Source organism: Perna viridis, chromosome 4 (genome assembly GCF_037379345.1).
Source record: "Perna viridis isolate PV_CMFRI_1.1 ecotype Kerala chromosome 4, ASM3737934v1, whole genome shotgun sequence".
NCBI classification, from domain to species: Eukaryota; Metazoa; Mollusca; class Bivalvia; order Mytilida; family Mytilidae; genus Perna; species Perna viridis.
This window is the reverse complement of record NC_142448.1, coordinates 49,123,637-49,141,588: the sequence shown is the minus strand read 5'-3', so window position 1 is coordinate 49,141,588 and position 17,952 is coordinate 49,123,637. Positions and strand designations below refer to the sequence as shown.

General features: G+C 32.3%; 1 protein-coding gene and 1 pseudogene across 2 annotated transcripts; one reads left to right on the top strand and one right to left on the bottom strand.

Annotated features, from left to right (window-relative positions):
- Positions 1-6,805: 6,805 nt before the first annotated feature.
- On the bottom strand, positions 6,806-17,630 carry LOC148620373 (uncharacterized). 2 transcript variants are annotated; one of them, XM_088581206.1, is made up of 8 exons: positions 17,514-17,630; positions 13,393-13,671; positions 12,006-12,098; positions 11,018-11,356; positions 9,798-10,088; positions 8,472-8,531; positions 8,081-8,156; positions 6,806-7,623 (listed from the first exon to the last, which is right to left on the bottom strand). In XM_088581206.1, the coding sequence occupies exons 2-8, from the start codon at positions 13,445-13,447 to the stop codon at positions 7,113-7,115; spliced, it is 1,425 nt and encodes a 474-aa protein (XP_088437332.1). In that variant the 5' UTR covers positions 13,448-13,671; positions 17,514-17,630; the 3' UTR covers positions 6,806-7,112. The 2 variants fall into 2 exon arrangements, with proteins under 2 accessions (XP_088437332.1, XP_088437331.1); XM_088581205.1 differs by lacking the exon at positions 17,514-17,630 and adding an exon at positions 13,829-13,935.
- On the top strand, positions 15,623-17,392 carry LOC148620374 (uncharacterized; annotated as a pseudogene).
- Positions 17,631-17,952: the final 322 nt, after the last annotated feature.

Below are 17,952 nucleotides of genomic sequence, written 5' to 3'. Positions count from 1 at the left end.
CTACGTGCATCACAGAATGTGAACTATGCCAATTTTTTGCAAATTAGTTTTTCTCTTTCTGCATGGTAATCCTTACATTCATTTTTAGTAGGATCAAAATAGACATGTATGTGATCTGATGGAATGTAGTGTCAGAACACCACTCTAGAAGTGTTATATTTCCAACACTGTTACAGCTTTGATGGTAAAAAATGAGACCATTGTGTTGTTTATTCTCAGGAATTATTAAACATATAAATAAATGTATAAGTATGTTTTAATCAATAAGAATGGCAAGGTAATATATTTTCATGAATGAAATGGCAGGTAATTTGAATTCGTTCAGACAATAAACTATACTATTAATTTGGTGTTTTGATTGCACAGAGGGACAACAGAATGCTACAATGATCGAACAGTAGCGAAACAATAAGTGCTTTCAGGGTTTACACATAACACTTTTTAGTGATATAGTCTTTGATTCTGTAATCCAACCTATTGTTACGTTCTAGGACGGCAATTCAATTTTTGATTTTATATTCAATTCATTACTGAGTGACTCATATTTTTCGCGATTTCTTCCTGTTCATGTATTTAGCGAAAACAAACCATTTTCGTTAATAAATTGTTTAACAGTATATAATGGCATGGGTATTGTTTATTATCAGTGGTGGCTTCAGTGTATGCCACTTTAAAACTAAAACATTACATTTTCTATGTCAAGCTTTCTCTGAATACTGTTGTCCTTTTCATCAAGAAAATGGACATAACAAGGACTAAACGATGGGGTTATCAAAGAACATAGGTAATACCACAGTGTTTTGTGTCCAATCATTTTCTTTTAATTTTTTGATTATCGCTTAGTTTATGAATCGTTTTCTTTGTTTCAGGTCTTTTCTAATTTTGTATCGTTCAACATTATTTTGCATGTACTTGTTGAATATTTTACGGTTTTTTCAGAGTTTTCATTAACGTGAAGTTGTTTATTTTTATTTCGGGTTTAGTAATACGTTTTTTGTTTACTTCTATAAAAGATTATAATCATACTAGGTAAATATAAAGTATTGAACGAATATGTTTGATCATCCTTAAATTTGAATTTTAAAATCTTAAATACAATACCCAATTTTTAGTTTGCTAATTACGTTTGCTGACCGAATTCTGTGATACGTAGTTTTGATTCACGTCTGGAATTGATACTCTTAAATCACAGCCCCCGTATTCGAAATCGCAATGAAATGCATCTCCTGTAATCATATTGAAAACTAACAATATAACGAATGAAATCAAAAACAAACCAGGATGTAAGCAATAACAAAAACAAAAGCCTTCAACACCCTTCCCCCAAAATAAAACAAAACAAAACAAACAATGACAAAAAAACAAACAAATATAATTTTATTCTCCACCATTTCTTGGTAAAACAGGAAAGTCATGATGAACAGTACAATTATTACGGTGCAGAATGAAAATAAAACTATGATTGAAAATAATATGGTTCAACAATTGTTTCTTTAGATGACCATTGTTAATAAATCATATTTGTTCAATTGTTCTTTTTTGTTTGTTTTCCATTTACTCTTTAGTTTCCTTCTCTTTTTGTACAGCAAATATCCCTACCATATACTTACGTTTGTAGCCATTCGATTCAAGGTATACAAAAGGTGAAGAAGCCTTATATACATATCGAAAATAATTGCAAAGACATAAAGGTAGAGAATAAATAAAAAAAAATGAAGCAAAGTATGGAAAAAGTTCTATTTTACTATTAATGAAATACCACTTTCTAACAATAAACTTTAAATAACGTTTTTGTCGTTGATTGGCATACGCCAGCAGATTAGCATAATGTTAACTACAACTTACTCTGACATGTTTATCTTATATTGATGAATCCCATTTTTAAGATACATGGTACATGGACTAAGGTTATCGAGGGATACTTCACATGACGAAATCCCATCACAATTACTGTAATTTCTGTCTGCATCGGATAGGTTACACTGATTTTTGTCACAATACGTCGCAATATTTAAAACTTCCAGTTTGGTGATATTGATAATATATCTAGATTCGCAAGTTAAATTCGTTTTAATGTTTCCTGGACCAATAGTATATGATTTGTTACCTACGTAACGATTCAAAATCATTATTGTCGTTTATAATGAGTTATATATATGTATATGTAATTATTACAGCAGCTCACAACTAATTATAAGGTTCAAAGAAATCACTTGGAATTATTTATGTAAAAGGTGGTGCAATTAATTTAAAAAAAAAACGTAAGATAAAAAAACAATCCGATGGAAACTATTTTTATATCGTGCATATAACATATTCAATCACTCTATTGAAATGACATTGGCGGAATGTCAAGTTCATGAAATAAACAAAATTGAGAACTATTATGAATAGCATTACGTATAAGAGTCCTAGACTCTTTGTTTACCCATCCGCAGACACTTTTTGTAATGTTTTGTTTATTAAAGTGAATACACACACATTTCATGTTTTCAGTTTTTTTTTCAGATATAAAGTGATATTAAGTAGCAGTCTATGTAAGAATAATGCAAATTCTATAATGTGTAATACACCCCTAAAAAAGGATACACATTGTATTATTGTACTTGTGGTCCTGTATAATAGAAAATATAGTTATTCATTCCAATCTGTCTGAAGAGATAATTCACATTACACTATAATCTATATAACTTATACTCCTAAAACCAATGATTCTATGAAAGCAACATGACAATTTCTGCTTATCAATTGAAACCTTAAACAAAAAAATCGAAAATACAAATATGTAGGCTTTCAAACCATGTATCACATTTTGCAAGACTCTTAGCTGGATTGCTCCATCAGTTTCATATTTTGGATTTAATGATTTAGCCTTATAACTTACCGTGATTTTATTGTTTTACTTAATATAATGTTTAAAAACCAATGTCCAAAGTTAGTTTTTTTACACATATGATAGATGCATAATTCAGTGGCGATCTTGTTAAGTACCAAACAGCTAAGCAAGTCAAGAACCAACAGCAATCACTTTCTTCCGATTCAGTTCAGACGACATGTCATTCGATTCTTGTTTAAGTGGGATAATGTTTTTTTTTCTTATTCACAGATCTGCATTTGGATGATAATTATATGCAAATATGTAGATTGGATCGACAGGCGGCGCTTGTTCGGTGGATTTTTTTTAAATGTCTGCTTAAAAATTTACAGTGTATCAATTCAATTTGCAATCCCATTTTAATTGGCATTGTATAAACACGTAACAATACCTTACCTGAAAAGCAAATATTAAATGAAAAATATATCACTACAAAACGAATGTTGAAATACGGACATACCAGCCATTATCACATTGATTAAGGAAGTAAATATTTCGAATTATACTGTTCCGTTATAAGTACATTAAAGTAGTACTTTTGCGTTTTTCCTTTTGATCGAAACAATCACACTAGATCGAAGATATCAATAAATTAAGTATCATTCCACATAAGAATCAGGCAAATGTGGAACTCGAAAAAAAAAATATCACAAGATGTCATAATGCCGTATTGTATTCTTTTGTTGTTATTGTTTAGCGAAAACGTACTTTGTAAAACTTGACTCCAAATCATCTTCCAAAAGTAGATGTTTTCAAAATGCTGGAATTTTTTATCAACAACATATAGTGTGGTAAATGTTTTTTTTTCAGAAACGGTCGCATTCCGATAGAAACAAATCGTGCTCCTCTACTTGCTGAGCTAATCCTTCACTATTATGAGGCTGACGTTTAGCTGATCAGATAAAAAATGAACATCGCTTAACCAGATCCTTTGATTTCAGTTTCCGCTATATAGATGACGTGTTATCGTCAAACAATCCTAGTTTCGTGACTTTTATACATCTCAACAACCCAAAATAACTTAATATTACGGTTTTAAGTACTACAGAAATTATGTCTGCCTTATATCCTGATCTACTCTTAGAGATCGATCCAAAAAATACTATTGATCAAATTTACGACAAATGAAATGACCTCTTTTATTCTGTATTGTCAACTTTCCTTTCATATTTGGCACCATCCTATCAGCACCTGAGTATGGAGTTTTCATATCACACCCATGCGTTTTGCCAGAGCTTGTCGTAATAACGCAATCGTTATGTAATGCCCAACGCTTCTTACAAATACGCTTCTGGAACAGGACTTTGTTGCAGCAAAATTGAAGTCATCACTACAGAAGTTTAATGGTCGCCATCATGAACTCGTGGATATGAGAACCTTTTTATGAGCAATTCGGCGGGTGTTTCTAGGAAAGCAGGGGACGCTCACACTACCAGTGTTCCTGATCAATGCTCCCAGTCTTAATTGGAAAAAGAATTAATAATTTGCATTCTTTTTTTTGCGACATCACAAATGAAATGAAATTCATTGGTAGATTTCTAGTAAGACACCACTAGAATATTCAGATTATAGTCAAAGAGTCACATATTAGGTCCATAGAGCATCTAGAACGTCCTAAATTGTATTGTTTTAAAAATGACGTCTTTTTTCTTATTTCACTATCAACTGTACATTCAGTAGATCAGAAATACTGGAGAAGCATTTGTGATAAACAATGTGCGTTTATTCATCATAATCAAAATGATCCCTAACTAGCGCACACTGAAACCATTTCAAGTAAAACATTTTATAATATAGATCCAATATACTTAAAGACAAATGTCTTTTTGTGCATTATGATCGGTCATTATATTGTTGATAATAATAATGTATTTTGTGAACATTTTGTTGCCATTGGAAACAGGCATATAGTTCATCACTTCAATAAAATATAAGTCGATTAATTTTTTAGAATGGATTTGCTTTGCTGAATTTGATTTTATTTTAATCTTGTATATATCCAGAATAATATTGTACAAGACATATGATTAACAGTAGAAAAAGAAAAAAAATGAATATATGTTTAGATGTTTTGATAAGAATAATTTGTTTTTGTATGCACATTCAAATCGTTTCAATATTCATGTCACAAAATTACAGCATCTTAAAATATTTTCAAAGAATACTTTGTACAAACCCGTACTCATATCATATATATCAGATCGTGTTTAAAGCATTTGCTATTACGTCGCAATTTAAAATTATTAAAAGATGATTGGGTTTGAATAATCTTAAATTCCTTTAATCTTTTTTTCACATATTTCTTTATTTTATTATTGTTCATTGTTGAATGAAAGGATCGATCTGAATTAATGTAATTAAGATAAAAGATCATGGAAGTCTCACAGAGTATCTATTTCCCTACCGATGTTGAGAAACACTTACATAAAACATCTCTTCCCAGTTTTCGTTTTCATTGTTTTTGTCCTTAATTGATGAATGTGTTTGTGGGCGTACATTCAGTGTGTCTATTGATGTTTTCTGTACCCATGCTCAAATGTAAATACTTGTATGGGTTTTTACTTTTCTTGACCACATGTGTCTTTTAACATACGAACAGTTTTAAATAAACGAAAGAACTCATGTTAAACTAACCTATTCATTTCTGTCTAAAATAAATGAAACGTATATGCCTAAATAGTAAAAATAGTGAACAATTGGTATTTTCAATCAAAATTTTCACACTTTTTTGTCAAAAAAACATTGATTTTGATAGAAAAGCGAATGGGATCTCAATTCCATAATTCGAATAGTTTTGTACTTTTTGGATGAAAAGATATATTTGTATATAAAATTTACTCCGTAATATCCACTTGCTCAGCTGTAAGTCTCTTAAAAAGAAACAATGACGATCTAAATATGTAATTTAGCCACCAGAAAGAAAATGATTATTTAGAAATATGATGATTAGGGAGACAAGGCATAATACAAAAAAGACAAAAAAAAAAAAAAAAAAAAAAAAAAAAAAAAAAAAAAAAAACGAACTTTAATACTTGCAATATGAACTTTGTTTACTTGCTGACCTATTCCTTCACTCTTATGAGGCTGACTTTATAGCTGATCTGATCCGATAGAAATAATATCGTTTATCTAAATCCTTTCATCCCAGTTTCCGCTATATATATGACGTATTATCTAAAAGCAATCCTAATTTTGGAGATTTGATACATTGCATCTACCCCGAAGAACTTCAGATAAAGGATACTACAGACACTGTGAGGTCAGCCTCATATCTTGACCTGCACTTAGAAATCGATGGTAAAGGAAAACTATTGATCAAACTTTAGGACAATCGTGCTGACTTTTCATTCAAACATCCCTTCAGCACCTTCGTATGGAGTGTTCATATCACAACTCATACCTTATACTACGTAGACTTTTTCTATCGCGCTAGAATTCTAACAAATAGGCTTCTTGAGCAGGATTATGTTGCTACAAGATTGAAGTCATCACTATGGTCGTCATCATGAATTCGTGTATCGGTACGGTGTATCCATCTGTCCCATGAAAACTGATTTGTTCAATGTGTCATAGTTTTCCTTTCCTCTTTCGTCTTCCCCGGACTTTTTATGAGCAACTCGGTGGATGTTTCTAGAAAAACAGAGGACGCTTACCCTACCGCTGCACCTGGTCCATGCTCCTAGTTTTTAGTGGAGTCCGAGTTGCTTATTAATTTTTGTTACTTTGTATATATGATTTTAGTTACTCTATGTTCTTTGTTGTGTATGTCGGTTTTCCATGTCTTGTCGTTGTTTCTGGATTACATTTTTTTGATTACCATTATAATCTTGGTTCCCTTGATTACTGTTTCAGAAATGATAGTATTTTTGATAAGTTTGTTCTTCGTTTTTGTTTTGTTTACATGAACAGTATTAAGAGCCAAACAAAATAGTCAGCGATACATTCATTCCTCATTAATTAAAACAAACACTTAAAGAAATAAAACAATATTTCGGAAAGTATAAGTTGTTATTATGTCAAAATCATTCAAATAGCAGTGATTTAAGATCAAAAGCTATCATTCAAGTAGTAAAGTAATAGAATTTGTACCTAGCTTAGTATTAAAAAACTTAATCTAGAAAAGAAAAGTCGTGTATTTAACCTCGTTTGAATTAATTGAACAATAACTTTGAAAACATATGATGCATTTGCGGTAAGGTCAAAACCTTATCATATGATAATCATTCCTTGTTTGCTGTCAATACGTATGGTCATACGTATCTTCTCCGTCATTGAGTTGTTTCCTTTCATATGAAAAATCGTACATGTTTTCGACACTGTGGTCATAAATAATTTCTTTAATCCTGTGTCTGCTGTTTCCAGAAATGTCATATTGGCCAGCTTTCGACTCAGCATAGTGGTCATCAATGTCTTGATCGGAGAAAGATGCTTGTTCGTACCCGTAATGATGACTTCTGATGTAATCCGCAGGTTTTAACACAACATTGTCCTCACCGGGGTGTTTATGTTGCTTCAGTTTACTCATGCATTCATTGCCTGATGCAATGCATGTTTTGGCTGGTGAGGAATAGTCATACTCCATTTCGTTAACATTGTTGATGGTAGACAGGTTATGACTGATATCTATTTGATGAAGTGATGTATTGCTTGTTGAGTTTAGAGCTATTCCATGACTATCCCAGTGCCATGAAGTCTTATTGTCATTTATTGCTGTTTGTCTTTGAGGCTTTTCTTCTTGTCTACGATGTCTAAAATATAAATTAGATGAAAAATGATAACTTATTGTACAAGTACAATTGAGATAATTTATTAGTTGCGCTCAATACCTTCGGTGACAGTAAATGTTTTGTTCATTTTGTTCTTCATGAAAAAAAATCTTGTTTTCTAAAAAATACGAAGATAAAATTAAAATGTTTAATTAATATACTTTTGGTATCCAATTTTCAGACATGCATGTAAGCTAAGAACACACGTAAAACATAAGTTAATGTTAAATATTTAACATTGATAATCAAATATACGCCATTTCAAACTTGCAAAATAAAAGCGATAAGAATCTTATTGAAGACATTCGTTACATTGTGTTTAAAGTCAATTTCGCGAGTACTCTTTTTCGCGCTTTTTTACTTACCGCGAAAATTGCAAAATAGGTACATCGCGAAAATTGATACTTTAATAGTATAAATATATTGCTTACATATTTACCTGTATATCATGAGAAATACAATGCCTGATAAACTTAGTATTAACAGGAATCCGATGATAAAGCCAACAGTTATACCTGTAAAAATGATTTGACGTTTGAATATACTAGGAAAAAAAAAAGACACATTTGTACATTTCAAATTTTTATACTGATTATGTTCGAGATAGAGTATGACGACGTGTATGATGGCAGTAATTAGTTGTTGAACTTCTATTCATCTACAGAAAAATATGACTGTCTGAACATTTAATATTTCATTAAAGAGCATATAACATCTTAGTAAAGGTTTATGTGGTAGGTGTGTGAAGATACCACCTTTTTGCAGTCTTCCATTTCACATATGCAAAAGCGCACAGTCATAAGATATTTACCGAATACGATATTTCTTACTTGTAATTCTTGATTCCTTCATTTGGTCGTTAAGTAGAACTGATGTTATTGTTGTGCTATCTAAATGAAAAAAAAAAAAACACTGTTTTTTTGTGATATATAGTTTGGGTATGCCTAAAAGCATCAAAGTAAATGCTTTTCCTGATTAATTTGATATTTAATTAGATAAAAAAAGTTTTTACATATGATACTTTACTGAGAGAGTAATGGTTATATGGTTATTGTCTTCCTAACTGTGTACATCACTACTGCATTGTATAACATAAACTTATTTGTGACCAGTTATTGTTTTTTCAATGTTCCTGTAAGTCACAGCGTAATACTTCTGTTTGAAAATCCTCCTTTATGAATAAACTATTTTTTTGTTCCGTCTGAACAAAAAAAATGACTTGAATTGTGTTTCGTATGGTGAACATTAAAGTAAAACAGAACTTCTAATCAAAACTGCAGTTTTGGCATCAAGTTAGCTGTCTTTTAAAAACAAACAGTCTACAGATTAAAGGTAACACTAAAGGATATTAAATACTAGTTCATTTTGAGTTCATCAACTGCGTTTTTTGATAACGCTTCAAGTAAAATCTGGATATGTTTTGAAAACAAACAAACATACAAAACTGAGCATAATCAAATTGTTATGACGATCACATTGTCTATGTTGTGGTGATAACCTGAACATTTCCTTCTCTTACACGCATATTTGACAATATGTTCGATCTACAAAGCAAATCCGTGTACATAAACAACAGTGATATATCAACCATGACTTTTTATGCTCCATAGAGAGGAAATGTTGGTATATCATCACTAAGTAATAGAACATCCAATGCTGCTTGTCATATGGAAGTGCAGTTTAAAAGATTAAAAAAAAATCATTTTTAATAATATTGCTATGGGTAATGCTATCAGAAAGAAGATATTGGTGAAGATCGTGTGAACTTTTTGGAATCCAAATCTGGTTCACGACATGTATAAAGTAGATTAAAGCTCATTAAAACCTCTTTTTTACATTGATGAATGTATAATATTAAGGACTTTGAAATGGGATAAGTTGTACATTGGCGATCCAGATATATAAGGACACATATGACGTTTTGGTACCTTTCGGATAGAAGGTGGATTTCTACTTGTATCACATTTAGTCGTGAAACGGAAATAGAAAACGGGTTGTTAATTATGCCCTCCCTTAGATTTGAGCGTGTTAAAATGTAATAATTCAGATATTGCGTTTGAAAATTAACCATAATAAATATAGAATTAGTTAAACGTTACAAGGAAGACCTATAAATTCGGCATTTTTTTTGTTCACTTGTTAACATAACATTTTACCTTCACATGTGTATTCTAGAATCATACTGTGCAGGGCAAAACATGACAAAATTTGTTCAACAATGCTCCGTGTATCACAGTATGTATAATTGTTGGAACTGTTGCAGAGTTTGTCTGATTCTTCTGTATAATACTCATTACACCCATCTCGTGTAGCTTGTGTAATAGCAAAGAACACATTTATGTTTTCTGGTGGATTAAAATGGGAATAACAACCATCCAGGAATATTTTCTTCTCTCCACTATTACAGCTTGTATGATGCGTAATTAGATGATGTTCTTGTTGATTCTCTAAGATCGAAATACATTATAAATTGTCATCAATATTCATGATACAATTAATCAATGTTATGGCTACTCTGTCAATGTTTTGTAAAGAATGCCGCAATATTTTCCGTTGCAACTGGTTTCGTTTTCTTTTTTTTTCATTCGTCATGTTCCTAGATAAATCGATAAATCTGGTTCATGATTTTGATTTGTGTGTTTGGAAGATTTTGGCTACATTGCCGTCCACTTGTACATAAACCTTGTTAAACATTTTATTCAATTAGGTGCTTCTCCGTCTAAGAATCTGGCAAAATGTATATAAGGTATGGCATAAAGGAGAAAAAACGCAGAGATTTTATTGTATTAACCAATTAATGATACCTGATAACTTCCAAAAATAACCATCAAAGTGTTTATAAAATTTGCCTTTTTCAGATATTGATGGGTCAAATTTAGTTTAAATGCGCCACGGAAAAAGGGGGGGGGAAATTTCCTGGACTCTTTCCCACTATAAGCAGTCAAACTAATCTACGTCATAGATGCTTCACGATAAACTTAAATAGCTTTTTGGTTGTTTGGTTGTTTTCTAGATGTACTGAATATATATTAGGCAAAAAAAATAATACAAAATTGGGGAAAATGCCACTCATTGCCTGATTCATACACAGAATAGTAATTAAATCTATATTAACCAATTTGTTTTATTTCTTCTCTGGCGTGTGCCACATCGTCTTAAGAACACTTAGAAACTCTCATGTAGAAAGATATTCAAAAAAGTGAAACTGAAAGCTTTGAAATTTTACACCATATAAGTACTGTATCAAAAATGGCACATGTACATCTGAACTAGGAAAAATCCTTCATTATTGATTTAATGGATATGCATCCATTACATGTAACATAAGATTTTCAAAACATATAACTTACAAAACATATGAGGGGATAAAAATTACCTTCTATTTTATCACAATCAGTATTTAGTATACTGATATCGTCGACAGCAAACCAACTATCACCATGCTTACCATTCATCTCTAAGACCAACCAATAATCACCGACATCCTCTAACGTAATTGCAAATCTTTCCCATTTTTGATTATTTGTAAAATTGTTTACCACATAATAGTCGCTTTCGTAACTAACGTTTTCATATCTTTTGATAATGATCACATCATCATTCCTATTTATCTTGTACTTGAAGGAAAGACATTGTATGTTATTTCGATATATCCGTTTGCTTATCAAAATTGATTTCTTTTTTGGCGCATGCATCTGAAGAAAATGATTATTTCCTACAATTAAAAAAATTTAGTCGGAAATTAGTCGTCCATTAACCTCGACAAACAACCAATGTTGTAGGTCTTAACATAAGGGTCATTTCACCAAATGATAGTAATATTATATCGTTTTAGGTTTAAAAGATATTTGCTCGATTTTTTAAGTTGTGCAGGATACGTATGAAATGTTTCAGTCAACCGGAATTACATTTTCGGCGAGTAGATCCATCAAAACAAATGATCACGAACTGTTAACAGACGACATCTACGATGACTGAAGAATCAAAGTTATGGTAATATATTCTATGGCCATGTGTGTCAGTAAAGCAAACATATTGGTAGTCGTAAAACACATAACAACAAAATATCAATTGAATAATTATAAAAATATCATTTTGAAGATTGTAAATCTCGATGGACATATTTACTAGGTTTTATCTCGTTGGAGTATGACGTTTGTTACCGTCACGTAAAATATTAAAACATCATTGTATTTTCCGTACAATGATGTTGTTCTCTAAACACAAACTGCATTTTTTCCATTTTACTTGCTTTCTCTATCGTTACTAATGATACATTATATGTTTAAAGATTTGTTAAAGACTGGTTTGAGTATCTGTCTTTGTTTCTTGAATATTATGGTTGACTGAATATTGTTGCTTACCGGAGTCATATGTGATGTTGTTCTTAGCACTTTTTAAATTTATGTTCCTAAAACCACAGGCTCCGTCTTCAAAATCACAATTCAGTGCGTACCCTAAAAGCACACTTTAGTTTTGAAAATACATTCTAAATCAGCAAGAAGCAAAATTCGGATTTGAAAACAAAAACAAATAAAACAAAAAAAAAACAAAAAAAAAAACAAAAAAACAATTAACTCTTTAGCACAGACAAAAGGAATAGATACGGTAATTTTTGTATTTTCTGTTCATGCGCCTTTAAAAGAAACTTCAATCCCGTGGTGTAGTACCTTTTTAATGTCATGCTTTAACATTCAAAATTGACAGCGATTGCAGCTTTACAAGAGGAAATACTATTTTAATTAGTATATCGCAGATGCAATCCACATAAATTGCTTAGTTTGAGGAATATGAAAAGATATGATAAATTGGTATTCAGTTTTGTATTATTTTTATTATTTGTATTGAAAATGCACATGGACTTTTTAGAAACTTTAGTTTGGAAGGATAGCAACTTTATAGCCTTTCTCTCTTAAGAATAGTTTTTATTCTAACAAAACACTACAAGATGTGTACATTACTATATCTTATGAGTCCAGACACTATATAATAACCACACCATCATCTACAACAAAACACTACACGCAGTATACAAAACACTGCTTTACTAAACCAGGCACTATCTAACAACGTCATCATTTTCAACAAAACCGTTTATTTCTAATTTGATTGTTAATAAGATTTCTTATCGTCGATTTGGTCTGCAGTCCGCTTGTCCGCAATTCAAATACTCCAAAAAAAAAAAAACAAGGTTTTGAATACAAACAAATTCTTAAAATTTGTTCTGGAACCAATAAGAAGTTAAATCGTCAAAAACATATCTATTGTGTCTAATATTTGAATTGTTTATACGACATAACCTGGCTTGGACTAGTATACACCTTTTTAAAACAACTTTGGCGAATGACTCATTCGTTGTAAAAATATTTGCCATAACAAAGCGCTATAATAAAGACTCTTTAAAAATATTATTATTGTTTATATCGATAATGGTTTCCCCTTGATAAGATAATGTTGAAGTCACTTTGATTTATTTTTGTTGTTATATTGTTTTTATATCATATTTGCAATCCACAATATGGAAAGTTGGCTTTAATCCAGACCGTCCATAACTTTTGAGCATAACAAAATAAATAAATAAATAAATAAAAACAAAACAATACAAGTACGCCAATAATCAATTACCATATTAATACAAACTAACTTTCGTTTATAGTGTACGCTTTTTGGTGTGAATGATCTTATAATAATGATTATTAAAGTTATTACAATGGTCACTTGTGAATTAAAAGCAGTTTCAATACAACTTACTCTGACATGTATAGTTTACATTAATGAACCCTATCTTAGAGATGCATGGATTCATATGATCGAGTGATATTCCAAATTTTGTTTTTCCGCGACAGGTGCTGGTTATGTATTTTCTGTCATTATCCGATAGAACACACACCCTGTCTTCACAACTCGATGAAAGATTCGTTGTAAGATTTAGAATCTCAGTTTTAGTGATATTGATAACATTATTTCCACCACAAGTTATGTAAGCTTCACTGTTTCCTGGGTTGATAATATTGACGTATGATGTGTTACCTGGGAAAGAAAAACACCAATAATCCCTTAATTATTATCGCATTGGAATGACCGGTAGAAATGAATAAACAAATATTTATTTAGATTCATGTTTGATATTCATATTACTTATTACGATCGAACCTAAAACACGTAACGTAACGTAACTACGACTTACCTGAAGCGACAATATTAATTGACGAATATAAAACCGAAAATTCTAGATACAAAATGGTCATATCAGACATTTTAACATTCATTGCGGAAGCAATGGACGGAAGAATACTATACATTAGTACACTTAAACACTTTCCTGTGTATAGACCTTGGATCGTGGACAAAATTAAAATAATTGTCATATTATTCACAAAAGATCTAGACATGATCAGGAAGAAATGTTACGTGTTTAGCTAAAGTGAGTGTAAGCTGTGATAACTACAAAAAACACTCTTTTCCTAACGAAAATGAGATGTTCAAATCAATATCACATTGAAAATGATTGAAAAGTAATAAAAAAAACAACAATTTATATGTATGTTTAATAGATGTTGTGTTCTGTGCACTTCGAGTAAAAATTCTACACAAATTGCGGTCTTAATTCTTCGAAAAGAATGAGTCTTGTGTGTGTTTGTTTGAATTTGGTAAAGTTTTTAAACTAATGAATTAAGAGGTGTCGGAACCGGGAGTTAAGGGAACGGGAACCTGGAGGGAAGGGACCGGGAATATGAAAGTATGGAAACCTTGAGTGACATTTTGAGTTATTAGGGAAAATGGGGATGTCGAAAACCGGGGAATAAAAGGGAAGGGAACTGATGACCCCTGTGCACCACTTAAGCGTTGTTTTGAAGCGGTGATAAGGGACGGGAACCGGGATGGGCGGAGCGGACAGGGAAATGGAACCTGGAAATAAGGGGGACAGGAAACGGGAACGAAGGTTGAAAGAACTGCTGACCCCGTGTCCACCTCCTGAATTTATAGTTTTAATCGTTTGCACGACCGAAACCTATATGAATTGATATTTAAACAAAACAAAAATCATACCGTCATTTATTAATTACTGTATAGTATACAAAACATCCCTGTGATAAATCATAGACTTACGACAAAGTATTACATGTACATTGTAACTTCAACAAAAAGTATGCATATTATAGGATACGAGTTAACGAATGTCTCAAGGCTAGAAACTACTAATTCCACTTCCCATAGGCTTCTATGCTAATTTCACAATATTCAATGGCTTCTCTGGACTTTACCTTAACTTTAACCTGCAGAGGACTATATATCAGCATGATTCTACATGTCAGATCACAATCCTCAGAATGGCATGTGGGGTTGCAGACTTGCAGTGCAGTACTGGTCACCGGAAGTGAAGTGTCTATAAATAGCATGGGATATCCCAGTGTTTTCACAAGATAGGGGTATATTTAGAAATCATTATGGAGATTAGACTTCACATCACAAGAAGCAAAATGCACCTATAAAATGTTCAGAAATATTTTTCCTTTCAGAAACTGTTTAAATGTTTTAAATAAGATGATAACTTTTTTCATAGCACTATGAGGAACAGGGGTAATTTCTGCGTAGTACTATTTTTGCGTACGTTCCAAATGCTCATTGGTTGAATTGATGGTCTGTAACCTCAAGTAGATTGATTTTTTGAAAGACCTAACCAACATGGAATTGATGGGGAGCTAAAGTACATGTTTACATGAACTGCTTTTAAACGGGAAACCCTTTAAAAGGGAAAATTGCTTTATTGTCAGTGGGTCATTCTTTTTTGTCTGGACCTACATGTACGCGTTTGATATAAATTGCTATGTAGGTACAATGTACATGTGGATGACATAAAAACAGAATCTGATATACGGGCCACACTTTAGAAATCTGTCTGTCCGTCCACCCGTAACAAAATCTTGTATTATAAAATAGCATTTTGATTTTTAGCATGCGAGTATATCACATTAAAACGATGTTTATATGGGTATGTGGGTATATTATAAGATCAAAATACATTGTATGTTGCATACCATGGCCTTCGACCTTGTACTTTGACCTGATAGTCAAATCATTATTTTAATATGAAATTTACGCGTCCGGAATGAAACTTCTTTGTCTGATAAGATATCCGTTTGATACTTGGCGTGTTGATAGATCACATTATGGATGTTGACTGTCAGCACTGAACTTTAATGACCTTATGATAAAATATCTGATTTTTGCACACAAAAATTGGAGACATATGTTACTAACCTTAAACAATTTCTATTTATGTGTTTTGGTTTCGAAAAATCAAATACTATATTTATAAAATACTATTTTGATGGAGTGTTTTGTTTCTTTATAGTGTGACGTTGTTGCCTTGCATGTCAAAGACTTGAGGAGTTCTGATGTTCGTTCTGTGCGTACGTGCCTCGGCATTTTGTTGGTGAAACTCCGACCTGGCTTATCAAATACGATCTTTGGAACTCTCTTCAGTATGAAATCACATCAAATTCGTAGAGCTGTTCATTCTGCACGGGAATCTCTTATCAAAAACTTTGTGCCATTATTTCGAGGATTCAACCACAAAGGTCAATCAAAGTTTGTGGAAAAACACACAACACTCACAGCAAAAACATTATTTGATGGTAATCAAGATGATGTGGCTGTATTGGTCCTAGACGGAACTTACATTTTTATACAAAAAAGTTCCTATCACCAGTTCCAGAAACGCACATAGAACAGACCTCCGGTGAAGCCCATGCTAACAGTCGGATCCTATGGTTATATTTTTAGTGTGCTTGGTCCCTATTTTGCAGACGTTCATAACAATGATGCATCAATTACGAAACACATGTTTCAAACTAATGCAGAGGACATAACGCAGTGGGTTAAAGACGGTGATGTCATAGTCGTAGACATAGAATTTAGGAATGCTCAAACATTTCTTGAAAATATGAATTTAAATGATGAGATGCCATGTTACATCAAAAAATGGGAGAAGCAACACACTACAAAGGATGCTAATTCAACCCTTCTTATCACTAAAGTAAGATGGGTTTTTGAGAGGGCGAACGGGTGAATTAAAAAATGGCGCTTTTTAGACAAAGTTGTATCGAACCATTTCGTCTCTCACATGGGAGACTTTGTAAGGATTTGTGCAGCCTTGATAAACTGCCTCCTTTGATTAATGACTTCAGAAATGATGAACTGTGGCAAATAATGGTAGAGCGAACACAACAACCAAACCGTATACAACAAATTGTAGAAGATAACAATCTTATCAGGAAAAAGGCTATTTATACAGAGGTTAATGGAACTAAAAATGTGCTAGATTTTCCTAGGCTAAGCTTAAAACAAATCAGAGACATAACTACGGGTATATACAAACTAGGTAGCGCCAAGGTATACAGAGAGTCATCTGTCTGATGATAATTATGTTTTCCAAACATGCAAGGATAGACAAAACTTGCTTAGTGTTAAATTGTCATCGAGACATTCCTGATCGAAGGTCTATAGTTTGTGGATCGAGTTCAGCGATGACGACATCACAGGCTGGTATTGTACCTGCGAAGTCGGTGCACGAGTTGTTGGGTGCTATTCGCACATCTCTTCCACTATCTGGTATCTAGGGTATAGTAGATGGCAGCAACAACCAATTCCGTCTTGTCGATTCTCCGACTCTATTATCAATGCTAGAGATATGCCGTCGCTTGAAACAGAGTCAGAATCAGAGAGTGATGGACCAATCGAGGAATGACATGTCTGTGATATTGATTAAGAATGTATATTCCAGTTTACATTAAAGCCCCTTTACACATATAGGGGAAATACATTTAAATAAACTTTTTAAAGTACACGTATGATTAAAGGAGTCTTACCTATATAAAGTTAATTGCTTTTCTTTGTGTCCCCGCTGTAACCATTTGCGGCGGGGACATACAAATACCAGTGTTCATCCGTCTGTCAAAAAAAAAAAATACTTTAGTCTGAGACTTGGAATTATAATAAAGTATTATACAATGCTATTAAGATATTGTAAGGAATTAATTTTCCGGAATTTTTTTTTTTCTGTCTATCCATCTGGTTGTTATGACTCGGCGGGTGTTTCTAGAACAGCAGAGGACGCTTACCCTACCGGTGCACATGGTCCATGCTCCTAGTTTTTAGAGTCCGAGTTGCTCATTTACTTTTGTTACTTTGTATGTATGATTTTGGTCGCTTTATGTTCTTTGTTGTGTGTGTCTGTTTTCCATGTCTGGTCTTTGTCCCTGGAATGCATTCTTTTGATTGCCACTATAACCTTGGTTCCCTTGATTA

What these genes read in the sequence shown, in the direction of transcription:
- LOC148620373 (XM_088581205.1), bottom strand. Translation starts at nt 13,910, where the DNA reads ATGAATGTTAAAATGTCTGATATGACCATTTTGTATCTAGAATTTTCG. An exon ending in TGATTGTGATAAAATAGAAG is followed by an intron (nt 10,089 to 11,017) that starts GTAATTTTTATC and finishes TTTCGATCTTAG; the next exon opens with AGAATCAACAAGAACATCAT. An exon ending in TCTAGAATACACATGTGAAG is followed by an intron (nt 8,532 to 9,797) that starts GTAAAATGTTAT and finishes TTTTTCATTTAG; the next exon opens with ATAGCACAACAATAACATCA.